This window comes from Rissa tridactyla, chromosome 21, assembly GCF_028500815.1.
Source record: "Rissa tridactyla isolate bRisTri1 chromosome 21, bRisTri1.patW.cur.20221130, whole genome shotgun sequence".
NCBI classification, from domain to species: domain Eukaryota; kingdom Metazoa; phylum Chordata; class Aves; order Charadriiformes; family Laridae; genus Rissa; species Rissa tridactyla.
The window spans coordinates 768,341-780,360 of NC_071486.1; the positions used below are offsets into that span (position 1 = coordinate 768,341).

Sequence of the window (12,020 nt, forward strand, 5' to 3'; positions counted from 1 at the left end):
CAAGGGCAGGACCCGGCAGCTTTGAGGTGCCCCTTGATCTGCCAACACGGCTCTTTCTGCCTGCCCCACCACAGGGACACAGAGTCCCCTTGGCCCCAGCCACAGGGCAGGATTGGTGCCGGCCTCCGGCACGAAGGGCTCCTTGAGCCTCCTCTGCACCCCAGCTCTGTGTGTGCAGCCCCCTCTGCTCCATCCCTCCATCCCTCTGCCCTTCTGCCTGCACATCCCTATCCTCATCCCCGCTCCTGATCCCACTGCAGCTCTGGAGGCCCTGGGGCAGACCCTCTTTGATGGCATGATGCCTTTGATTAACTCTTTCAACGTGCACAGGCCACAGCAAAGAGTTACTACCGAGTTCATGATGTGCCTCCTGCTAAGCCTTGTTCTGGGAGCTGGACCAGGGCAGTTGGACACACGCAGGGCTGGGCATCCTCCTTACGTGATGGCGTGTGCTGGCCGTGTTGGGTGCCCTGTGGGCTCACCAGCCCCCTTACCCTCATCTACAGCCAGCTTTAACCTGCTTGATTTCACCTGTCTCATCGGGGCTGTTACTGCTCGTCACCACCTTCCAGGGTCATGTGTAAATTAGAGCCGCTTCACCGGTTTGAGGTGCTCCTGCCCGGGCCGGTGAGTGAGCAGAGCCCGGGGATAGGGCAGCGTCACTCTTGGGTGCTGCCTGCGGCGTGTCCGGTGGCGCGGTTGGTGTGTGATGGGGACGATGGGACACGAGCCCTGCTCGTGCGCCAGGCTCTTGGCTGTGCCATTATGGGGAGTCTGCTGGGGTGCGTGCTGGCGGTGTCCCCCCGGTCCCCGCCACCCGTCCAGCTTACACGGTGCTGTTGCAAATCCCAAAGTGCTAGTTGCCACGTTACATTAGGAGGAGCCACATCCAGCATCCTTGGCACCCACTGTCACTGCAGTTCAATGGCAAGCTGCAGCTGAAAAGCTTGAAATCGGGGATCAAAGCCGCAGTGGCACGGCTGTTAGCCGCCGGGGAGGCACACGAGCGGGTCAGGGGCGCGGGGGCTGGAGCTGTGGCCCCGAGCCCAGCAGCGCTGCCAGGGCTGTGCCAGGAGTGACCCCCCTCCTCTGTGTGTGTGTGTCCATACATGTGTGTGTGCGCACGTGTGTGGGTGTCTCCGGGACTGTGTGTGTGTTTGCAGGTGTGCATGCACGCGTGGATGTACATGCGTGTATATGCATGTGTGTGCACAAGTGGTTGTGGGGTGGGTATACGCGTGTGCACACGTGCAGGTTGGGGGTTGCACATCTGTGCGTGTGCGTGCACGCCTGTGCCGTGGGTGTGCACACCCGGAGAAGCCCCAGGGCAACCTGAGCTCGGGAGTTTCCAGCCCTGAGCCATGCCCGTGGGAGAAGGTCAGTCCCACTGACTGCTCCAGCCCCCAGCAGAAGCAGCCACCTCTCCTCCGGCAGGGGCGGGAGCCTCGGCTTGCACCACTCCCTGACATCTCCTTGGCTCCTGCTGGCACCACGCTGAGTGGTGCTGCTGCGGAGCACCCCCGGGGCCTTGGGGACGCGGGGCCAGGTTTGGGGATGTTCTTCCAGGACAGCTGCACCTGCACAGCCCCATGGAGAAGGGTAACAGTGCTTTGGGATTGCCTGACTGTAGCTGGCCTCCTGTCACCTGTGTGGGTCTTGTGGCCCCACTTGCCGCTGCCCAGCTCATCCTTTCTGGAGCAGACATCCCCATCCCAGCTGCAGCACCCTTGGGGGTGGCATTTTGTGGTGGTGCAGCTCCAGCCCAGTGCCAGCCCTGCCCTGTCCCCTCCCAGCGGGCAGAGCGAGAGCTGGGGGCCACAGCCGTGGGCAGAGGGATGTGGGAAGGGGCTGGGGGGCACAGCTGTCGGCAGAGAGGTGCCGGAGACATTCGTCCCTTTAAAGCTGCCGCCTTGTCTCTCCACAGACCCTGAGTCCCAGAGGAAGAGGACAGTGCAGAATGTGCTGGACCTTCGGCAGAACCTGGAGGAGACGATGTCCAGCCTGAGGGGCTCTCAGGTGTCTCACAGGTGAGGACCCGACACCGGACCCCCACCACTCCTTCCCCACAACCAGTGTCCTTCCTGGGGCGGCAAGGGAGGCCAGGGTGGCTGGCAGGTAGCTCTGCTCCGAGTGAGGGCCATGTGGGTGGGAGGGAGCCGGCTGCGAGGACCTGGGGACCCTGTGTACAGTGGCTTGGAGAGATGCCCCCAGTTCCATGGGGTGTTGTGCGTGGGGCTGTGGCAGAGTCCTGTCCCTGGCAGTGCTCTGGGCCCAACACTGCCTCGCGTGCCCTGGGACAGTGGGGATGGGTGGTGGTGGCACAAGGGGGAGCTGGTTGCCCCGAGACTCCAGGCAGGGGGTAAGGTCTGTTCCCAGTGATCGGGTTGTCCCCATATGGGCAACCAGAGGTGAAAGTGTCCCCTGTGCCTGCCCAGGTTTGGACCACAGGCTCCATCTCCATCTGTGAATCAGTTTCTCCCTGTATAGAGGTGATGATGGAGGAACCCTCAGAGAGACCTGACCGAATGCCTGGCAGCCCATGGGCAGAGGTGGGGTGCCCTGCCCAGACCGGGGCTGGCAGCACCCCAGGGTTGCAGCTGGGGCTGGGGCGATGGCGGGGCTGGGGCCAGGGGAACCGCCTGGGTAGTGAACCAGAGCAGAGTGTCTACCCGTGTTCAGAGGTCTCTCTGACACCTGCCTGGGACTGCCTGTGCCCCCCGCCCCGGGTCTCTCATTTGAGACCACTGCAGGGTTACTGCTCTGCTCTGGGTGTGCTCGGGGACTGTGCGGCAGCTCCAGCCTCCTGCCTGGGTCCCTGCTGGGGCCAGAGGCAGTGGGTGGGGAGGGGGCTTCTCCCCAGGGCACCCTCCGAGCTCCCACCCTGCTGGTGCAGCCGCCTTAAGAAGCCTGGGCTTTGCAGAGAGGCTGTGTTGGGTGTGAGCCAGTCGGGAAAGCCGAGGATGCGGCGAACATCCTTCTCCTGGTGTTTGTTGCCACCTCGCGGTCTCCCTCCATCCTCCTTTTTATGTTGGAAGGGACAAAAAGCAGCAGCTTCCTCCTCCTTCCCCTTCACCCCCCACTCATCGTTCCAGACCTTCCCCCTGTTGCCTGTCGATCAGCTTTGTCCAGGACGAAGCAGCACGCTCGATTCAGCTTTTCTTAACCCAGAAGTTCTTCTAGACCTTGCTTGTCCTTGCCGCACTTTCTGGATCTTTTCTGAGCCGGAGGTTAGCAGAGCACTGGGGCAGTGGGATTTGCACGGGGTCACAGCAATATTCCTGGAGCTGATGATCTCCTGGAATTATCCATTACAGCTCTGCCATCCCTTTGCTCAGCACAGGAGCTGGTTTGCAGCCTCGTGCTGTTCACTTGGCGTTTGCTTTACGTTTGCTCGGCATTTGCTTTGCTTTCATCTGTGTCAAACTTCACCCGCCGCCTTCTCGCCCCAGCACTCAGCTCACATCCTCCGTGAGCCCCGGTCTTAGGGAAATAGGACAAGGATATTAAGGGTGATTAAATTAGCATTGCAAGTGGGTTTTGACTCTTCTCTATCGCTGCCTTTTCTTGAGTTATGAGTACACCGTGTGGCAGAGGCCTCAGCCAGATCCCTGCCACGGAAAAAAAGGACTATTGATAGCCCAGGGATGCAAACCCCTGCGTTCTGTCCCGTAAGCAGTTCTTAAATACCTGAGGATCTTCCCTCTTATCCCATGGCAGCTGAGTTTATTTGGAAGCTTAGTCTGCCTCCAAGGTGAGGGCACTCATCCACCACCTTATGGCAGCCTGCAGCAGCCTCACAGCCCTGCATCCCTCCAGGAGCACCACCCCGGTTGTGAGCTGGATTTTCCTTTACCAAAGCTGTGTCAGCTCTTCCCCGGTATGTTGTAATTACACATGTACCCACTAATTCTGCTCTTGGGAAAGCTTCCTACAAGCCTGTCCAATACGGATGTCATCCATGGTCCTGTGGATGTGCCCCGTATCACCAGTGTCCCTGAAGCTGCTTCGGACTCTCTCTTTATTCCTTCCACAAATTATTCCTCAAACTTCTCTTGTTCTCCTCACTGTGATCTTCCATCCAGCAGCCGGGGGCTCAGCCTTTGCTGTTTCCTCCCGAGGACACAACTTCATTCCTGAAAGACGTCACCGTACTTCTGGCAGCCTTTGCACCCGGCTGCAGGGTCAGACGAGCTTCCTTGGGGTCTTGCTTTAGTCCCACTTGGAGACGTGGTTTGCATCTGCTCCGAGCCGCCGGCAGAACATCCTTAAATACCCTTTGTGCTGCCGACAAAAACTAAACCCTTTTAGCTGCCCCTTTTAGTTCCGCTTTAACAAACTTCCTAGTTTTTTATGTAGTTCCCTGTTTTAAATTCAATACTGCAGACAGGGTTTGGCTTTTGGTGCTCCTGCAGGAACGTTTAATCCAAGCTAGGGAATAGCTCACTGATAGTAATGTTTGGAGCCAAGTTGAGGGCTGTGGGTTCCCAAATAGCTGCTCCAAGAAGTAATCATTTTTGGTGTCTAAATTTAGTCTCAGCATCACTCCCTGACATGCCGTTTGCCCAAAATACACCCCAGGGGTGAGGGGAGTAACTGAACTCCCCGTTCCTGATGCACTGGCAGGCTCTGGGCTGGCTGGAGAGCAGCGCACTTGCAGGCAGCCCCATGGGGACAGGCAGCCCTGGGTCGGGGTGTCCCCTCCTGCCCAGACATGGAGGTTCTCTCTGCAGGGGTTTGGCCTGAGATGCTGATGCGGGGACCTGGTCCGTGGTTTGCCCCTTGACATCCAGCCTCTGCTCCCCGGCATGGCCTGCTGCCATGCCCCCTGGGATCGGTGTGCCGCCACCACCCCAATTTGTCATATCCCAGATCTGGGGCAATATCGGGGTGCAGGCATTGAAATGCTGGTGGGAAGGTGGCTGAGGGAGAGCAGTCCAGGCACAGGGGAGCGTGTCTGGGCTTTCCGCTAAAGGCTCCCTATTAAGTGGGGTTCAGCACAGCCCAGACTGGGGCCGGGACCAGTCTCCAGAGAGGTATGGACGCCTCTCCTATGGTGTGTTTGCAGCCAGCCCTGGTGGCATCCCCAGCCCCTGCACCGAGGTGGCCGTGCAGGGAGCATTGCCTTTGTGGGGCGGTTGGGGCTGTAGGGAGGCACAGACCCCCCATTGCACCCCACGTCCTGCTCCACAGTCCCTGGGGAGAAATAGGCACCACCAGACACCGGTGGGTGCAGGTGGTGTGGATGTCCCAGTGGGTCCTGGAGTGTGGGATGCTGTGATGGCACCAGGCAGGGCAGGAGGGGACCGTCCCCTATCATCTGAGACACAGGGGGTCCAGGACAGACAGCATCCCTCTGCCCACACTCCTGGGGGCCTCTCACCTTACCTGGGTGTCTCAAAATGGGCAGGTTTGTCTTCTGAGAACTTGCAGCCCTGGTTCTGTCTGGGTGAGGCACAGCACAGACCTCTGCTTCCCACCCTGTCCTGCCCTAACCCTGCCCTGCACCCTGTCCTCGCAGCTCCCTGGAGATGACCTGCTACGACAGCGATGAAGCCAATCCCCGGAGCGTCTCCAGCCTGTCCAACCGCTCCTCCCCGCTGTCCTGGCGCTATGGCCAGTCCAGCCCGCGCCTGCAGGCAGGGGACGCGCCTTCGGTTGGGGGGACCTGCCGCTCCGAGGGTACCCCCAGCTGGTACATGCACGGCGAGCGGGCACACTACTCGCACACCATGCCCATGCGCAGCCCCAGCAAGCTGAGCCACATCTCCCGCCTGGAGCTGGTGGAGGCACTGGACACTGATGACGTGGAGCTGAAGTCAGGCTACATGAGCGACAGCGATCTGATGGGGAAAACGCTGACAGAGGATGACGACATCACCACGGGGTAAGTGCCCGCGCCGGGGCTTGTGCCCAAACCAGGGGCCTCCTGGAGGTTTCACCACCTCCTTTTTGGCTCGGAGCAGAGGGGCACTGGGCGCAGCAGGGGTGGATGGAGGAGCACATAGATGACAGCCAGTCTGGCTGGGTGGATTGTGTCCCTGCATCCCAGGAGATGTTTTCCCTGTGGTGAGGCAGTGTAGCCCTTGCGGTGCTGGTGACACTGGGCCAGTGGGTGTTGCTTGGGGCCAGTGAGCCCCTGAGCTGGGGTGTGCTGCTCTCCTGGCATGTGGGAAGTGTCCGGCTTGATGTGGGTGTTCCCAGAGCAAGGGGCTGAGAGGCGCGTGGTGTGTGGCTGCAGGAGCCCTGGGCCAGAGCCCTGCTGGGGTGAATACTGCTGCTTTCAGAAGCACTCTCCCAGTCTATACCAGTGGGTCTGAGCTGCTGTCTCTGACCCTGACGCTGCGGGGTGTCCTGTGTCCTGCCAGGACTGCTGGTGGCCCGTGGTGGGACAGGCTGGGTCAGATCTCAGCCCCCCAGCAAGAACGGGGCTCCGAGGTGTCATTGCTGATGGGTGGCACTGTGATGGAGAAGGGTGCACTGCTGAGTGGGGTCCCCTCCTGTCGGCCTCTGTTCTCCACCTGCAGGGCCAGGGGCATCTCCTGCCGAGTGGGCACAGCGCAGCACGCCCAGGGCTCGCATTTTCTTTCCAGATGTGTCCAGCTCCTGCTGTGCTGTTGAGGTGCCCCTGGCTCTGGCGAGGGTCCAGGATTTCAGCATGTTGGAGGTTTCCTGTTTCAGCACAGGAGAAAATAAATAACTCCGGCATTTGAGTTGTCCCAGAGCAGGAGGAGGTATTTGGCCTCCTGACAGTGCTGCTTGGGCCCTCCTGGGGCGGCCATAGTCACGTCAGCTCATTGCAGAGCAGAACACAGCCTGTGGCTTCACACCCATCCTGGGGGCCAGCGCTCCTCAGATGTGTCCTGGAAGTGCCTTTGACAGCTAGAGGGACACACACTGAGGGGTGCCTGTGCTGGCCTCTGCCCCTGTGATGCTCCAGCGTGCTCCCCGCAGGCAGGCGGGATGGCCATGGGGGGCTGCCCAGTGCTTGGAAACAGGGTGCCTTGTGCTGGCTCAGCGTGGACCTGTCCTGGGGACTGTAACCCATCACTTGTTAGCCAGAGGTGGCATGTCATCACCTTCTGCCACCAGTGACCAGACTGTGGAGCCTCATGGTTGACAGGGTGGCTTTGGGGTGCCCTGGATGGCTGGGGCCACAGTGGGTCTGGCTATAGGGGGTGAAGGGCTCCACTGCTCCCTCTCTTCTTCCTCGTCTTGTCTCAGAGCTGCTAGTGCAAATGGATAACCTTGGGGAGCACTTGGCTGTGGAGGCAGTGCTGGGAGGGGTGAGCCGGAGCATCGCTTCGTCTCCATCAGCCACTGAGTGGGGCAGAGTCCGGGCAGGGGGAGCCCTGGGGGGGGGGACCTTCCCCGGGCTCAGCCTGCTGCCCTGGCAGCGTCCGCTTCTCCCCCTGGGAAGGGCCAAGCCTTGGGGATGGAGCCCGGCATGGCTGAGCCTCCCGCGAGGCCCTCACAGCCCTGCAGTCCCCTGGTGTGGGTGAAGCTTTCAGTACCATGGCACTGCCACAGCCGGTTGCTGCAGTCCCTGTTCCTGCGCAGGGTTCCCAGCGTGATACCCTGGATGTGCCCCGAGAGAAGTGCCCCGTGTCCTGCCAGTGGGTGCAGAGAGGGGCTGGTGCCCTGTGCGGGGTACCCCTCCCCAGGGATGGGGGACGCTGGGGTGCCCTGCCCAGGAGCCTGAGCCAGGGCAGGGGAGCAGGGGCATCCCCTCCTTCCCCGAGCTGGCCAGGGCGAGGAGCCACCTTGCTGTCCAGGAGCACTCATCCCACACAGCCCCTCAACCAGCACAGCCCCTCATCCACGCAGCCCCTCATCCCGCACACAGCCCCTCATCCACGCAGCCCCTCGTCCACGCAGCCCCTCATCCCGCACGCAGTCCCTCATCCACGCAGCCCCTCATCCCACACGCAGCCCCTCATCCACGCAGCCCCTCATCCCGCACGCAGCCCCTCATCCCGCACACAGCCCCTCATCCACGCACCCCCTCATCCCGCACACAGCCCCTCATCCACGCAGCCCCTCATCCCGCACGCAGCCCCTTAACCAGCACAGCCCCTCCTCCACGCAGCCCCTCATCTACGCAGCCCCTCATCCAGCCTCCTCGGTTGGCTCTGACCTAGAAAGCAAATACCGCCCCAGGCCCCATCTCCCCGTGCTGCTAATGCACCGGGCAGGAGCCGAGTGCTGCAGATGGGGCCATCAGCCCCCGAGCCCGGGCCACCGGGCCAGCGCCTCCCTGCACCGCACCGGCGCACAGCCAGGCTTGTAGGGCAGTAGGTCATAGCCAGCTCGGAGGATGCAGCGGCACTTCCCCCTCGCAGACGTGCGGGGCCGTGGGATAGGACCCGGCATCCCCGTGGCTTACTGAGGAAGCAGCCTAGAAGGAGAGAGGGCCAAGGTAGGTGAGGCACGGCCAGGGCGTGGTGACTGTCCGTGGGGGTCTCGGGGTGAATCCGGGGGGGTGGTGGTTGGGGTTGAGCCTAGCCGAGAGGGCAGTGGGGGTCCTGGGGCCCAGCTCAGAGTGGGGTTGGTATGATGAGGTCTGATGGTGAGAGCAGGGATCGGCTGGGGACACCTCAGCCCCCAGAAGTGTTTCTGTATCAGCCAAACGTGCCGGCATCCTGGCTCCTTGCCCGGCTGTGCCCACCTGCTTGCGGCCACTGGGCCGGCACTTGCGGCTCCCATCCACCAGTATGACCTGCTGCCGGTATTGGGGGGTGGAAAATGCCCTCCCTGTTTGGCAGCGAGGCCTTTCTTTTGTTCCCGGTGTCACTGTATCCTCCCGTGCTCCACAGCAGGGCAGCCCTCGGCTGGTGCGGACCCGGCACAACCAGGGCAGCCCCACCGAGATGTCCCCCTGCTGCTGCCGGCACCGTGGTGTTTGAAGCGCCTGGGGCAGGTTAACACAGCAGCATTCACTGGGATGGTGCTGCTCTCCTGCCCTGTCCTGCCTGTCCTTGGGGTCTGGGCAGGGCGCAGGCAGGGGCAGCACGAACCCCTCGGCTGTTTCCACTGGGAAATCTTCGCTGCCTTCCTTGGCTGCTGTCGAGTCGAGACCACTGGCACCGCTCAGCATGCTACTCGCTGTTCCCTGCCCCTGATGCCAGTCGCCAGAGGGGTGAGGTGCTGCCGGTGATATTTTCCCACCCTGGCCAGGCTGGGGATGTTTCCCAGACCCTGGAGGTCACCCCAATGAGGTCACCCCACTGGAAGGTCTACCAATATGCGGCCACCCACTGCCGAGGGACCTCCACGCCTGTACGGCCACAGCACGGCGCTGGGGCCATGATGCAGCAGTGCGGGCGTCTTCGTGTGCAGACCTGCGCGTGAATCAGGCGGCAGTGGAGGAGGCAGAGAGCGGGGATGTTCAAGCCAGGTTTTGCCCAGTTTTGTCTCAGCCACGTCCTGCATGTCCAAGCGGTGCCATCTCCTCCACGTGGAGCTGCCGTTCCCTGGCAGCGCAGTGCGGCTGCGTGTTGGTGCTTCCCCCCGTGCGGTGTGTGCTCGGGGACCTGATGTGAGCGGCTCTGGCGGGCGCTGGGTGCTGGCGCAGGAGCGGGTGAGTGTGCATTACCCCCGGGTGTTCCCTGGGGCCATCCGGGACGTGGTGAGGAGCGAGTGGGGTGCTGAGAGGCTTGGTGAGGAGCGAGTGGGGTGCTGAGAGGCTTCGCTGTGGTCAGGAGCTGGTGGGGTGCCCTGGCTCCCACAGCCCAGCCCTGCCTGCCTGGGGCCATGGGGCTTCACCCCTCCCACACAGGACAGGATCCTGGGCTGAGGGCATGACAAGAGTGTCAGCTCGTCCCTGCTTTGCACCACTCTGCCCCGTCTCCTGGGCTCGGAGAGCGCCCTGCATGGTGTCCTTTCTGCCACTGTTCTTTTGTCAGGCCCTTTGTCAGCTGGTCCGTTCCCCAGTCGCTTCCTCGCAAACAGTGATGCTGCCATGAGGACACTGGGGTGCTCTGGGTGTCCCTGGAGGGGTCCATCGGGCCACCGCACCCATTGCTGAGGGCTCAGCAGGGTCTGAGCATCCTCCCGTGGTGCTCCTCATGCTGCGGGGCAGCGCAGGGCACTGGGTGGGGGTTGAAGGGACATTGCTGTGTAGCCTTGGCTGTGCCTCAGTTTCCCTCAGTCCATCCTGCTGGCTGCGAGTGGGTCAGGGCAGGGTGTACCTGGGTTGTGGCAGGGGACAGCTGCTCTCGGTGGGGTTTGCGGGGTGCGGGGGAGGAGGAGCACCTCTCCCTGGCTCTGGTATGTGAGGTGACGTATGGGGACACACAACCTCAGCTCAGCTGTGTGCCCCAGGGTGGTGCTTGTGGGATGGGCCGCTCCTCAGATAAGGTCCCCAAGGACAAATTGGGACAACCTGGCTCCATCCTTGGAGCTGCCTAAATACCCTGAGGTGGCGGAGCCCCGCCGCTGGATTTGACCTTGGCAGAGTACACAGGGGGATGCTCAGGCTGGACTCATCCTGCCCCTCTGGCAGAGCATGGGTGCTGCTGGGCCCGATCCTGCCATCCCCATGCACCGGGCTGGGAGAGTGGGGAGGGGGCGAGCGGGGCTGGCTGCAGACTCGGCACCTTCTCACTGCGGTGGCTGCAGGAGCGCCGGGGGTCTGGGTGCGGCGTGGAGCCCAGGGCGTGCGGGCATCGCTTCGGAGCCGATTCCTGAGGCTGTGCTTGTGCCATGGGGCTTTCAATGTCCCAGGGAGGTGCTCGTGTGACTTCAGGACCGCTGTGATTTGGCGGTGTCGTTTTGGGCCTCGTTTTTTATTGGAGGTGGAAAGGGAGGTGGCGTTGCATCCCACTGCAGTGGTGGCAGCATCCGCACCCCCGACAGCCAGGTACTGCCCTGGCTCCATCGAGGCCATGAAATGGAGCCGTGGCAACAGCCTTTGGCATCGGGGCCATGAGGCAGCATGCGCCTTGGGCATCGGCACATGTGTCCGGCTCAGGGATTGACATGTGTGTCCAGCTCACGGCACAGCCCGGGCACCGTCCCGTACCACCACGATGGTGCTGCTGGCGGCCGGGCGCTGCAGAGCCTGTGGTCCCCTCCGACAGGGCTGGGGGCTGCCAGCAGCATCTCCCCCAGGACGGATGTTCTTGAGCTCGCACCCGCCACACTCCGGCTGACCTGGCTCTGGCTTCCTCGCAGCTTCTTGAGCTTGCCGAAGCCCGGAGGCGGGAGCAGATGTTTGGCTCGGCTCCCCGAGAGCGACGGGGGAGCGGCCGCCCTCCTCTCATGCTCCGAGCAGGATTGGTGCTGGCTCTCCGATCCCTTCCCTCGAACGCCCCTCACTTGGTGTTGGCTGGTCTGGCCTGACCCCTCGCCGCCGTCCCGGCGAGCCCATGAAGTCATTTCTCGGTGGGGATGTCCCACAGGGCATGGCCGTGGCCCCGCACGTGGCCCGGCGTGTGTGCGGGGCCCCAGCCCAGCCGGCCGGGGGGAGCAGCTGGGGAAATGGTGTTGGATAAATATTTGCTGCGCTGTGCCACGTGCCAGGGCTCGGCGGGGTTCCTCCCTCCAGCTGGGGACGGGGGACGGTCCCAGAAAGGGGCCCCAGAGCCCCTCTGGGCACCGCCACCATGGAAGTGCCCTTCCCCTGCACCGTGTTCCAACTGGCTCCGTATTCTGGGGTTTGACTCGAGGCACCCGGTGCTGACCCCCGGCCCCTGGGGGTGCTTGGACCAGGCGGCTGCGGCAGTGGGGAAGAGGATCCGGGGTTGTGGGGCTCAAGGGGTGCAGGGCATTGGGGGGCCAGCACACGCCCAGGATTTGGGAAGCTGCTGGCCTCTGTGGCTCGTTGGTGGGGCTGGATGCGGACACAGAGCAGAGCTGAGCCCAGGGCTGGACCTCACACACCCACGCACCCCGGTGAGAGCTGCTCGGGGGGATCTGCCCCCCAGACCCGGCCGCCCATCCACTTGCCACCTGGGAAGCTCAAGACCTGGCTCTGCTGCTTGCCACGTGCCACCTTGCTGCCTGCGAAGGGGCTCAGTCGC

At 62.7% G+C, this 12,020-nt stretch overlaps 1 protein-coding gene across 1 annotated transcript in view; it reads left to right on the forward strand.

Moving 5' to 3' along the window:
- The window catches only part of NAV1 (neuron navigator 1), a 78,686-nt gene that overhangs the window by 44,129 nt on the left and 22,537 nt on the right, over positions 1 to 12,020 (forward strand). Inside the window, 2 exon segments of the mRNA XM_054181400.1 lie at positions 1,925 to 2,027; positions 5,519 to 5,884. Of these exon segments, the coding sequence (XP_054037375.1) occupies positions 1,925 to 2,027; positions 5,519 to 5,884 (469 nt within the window).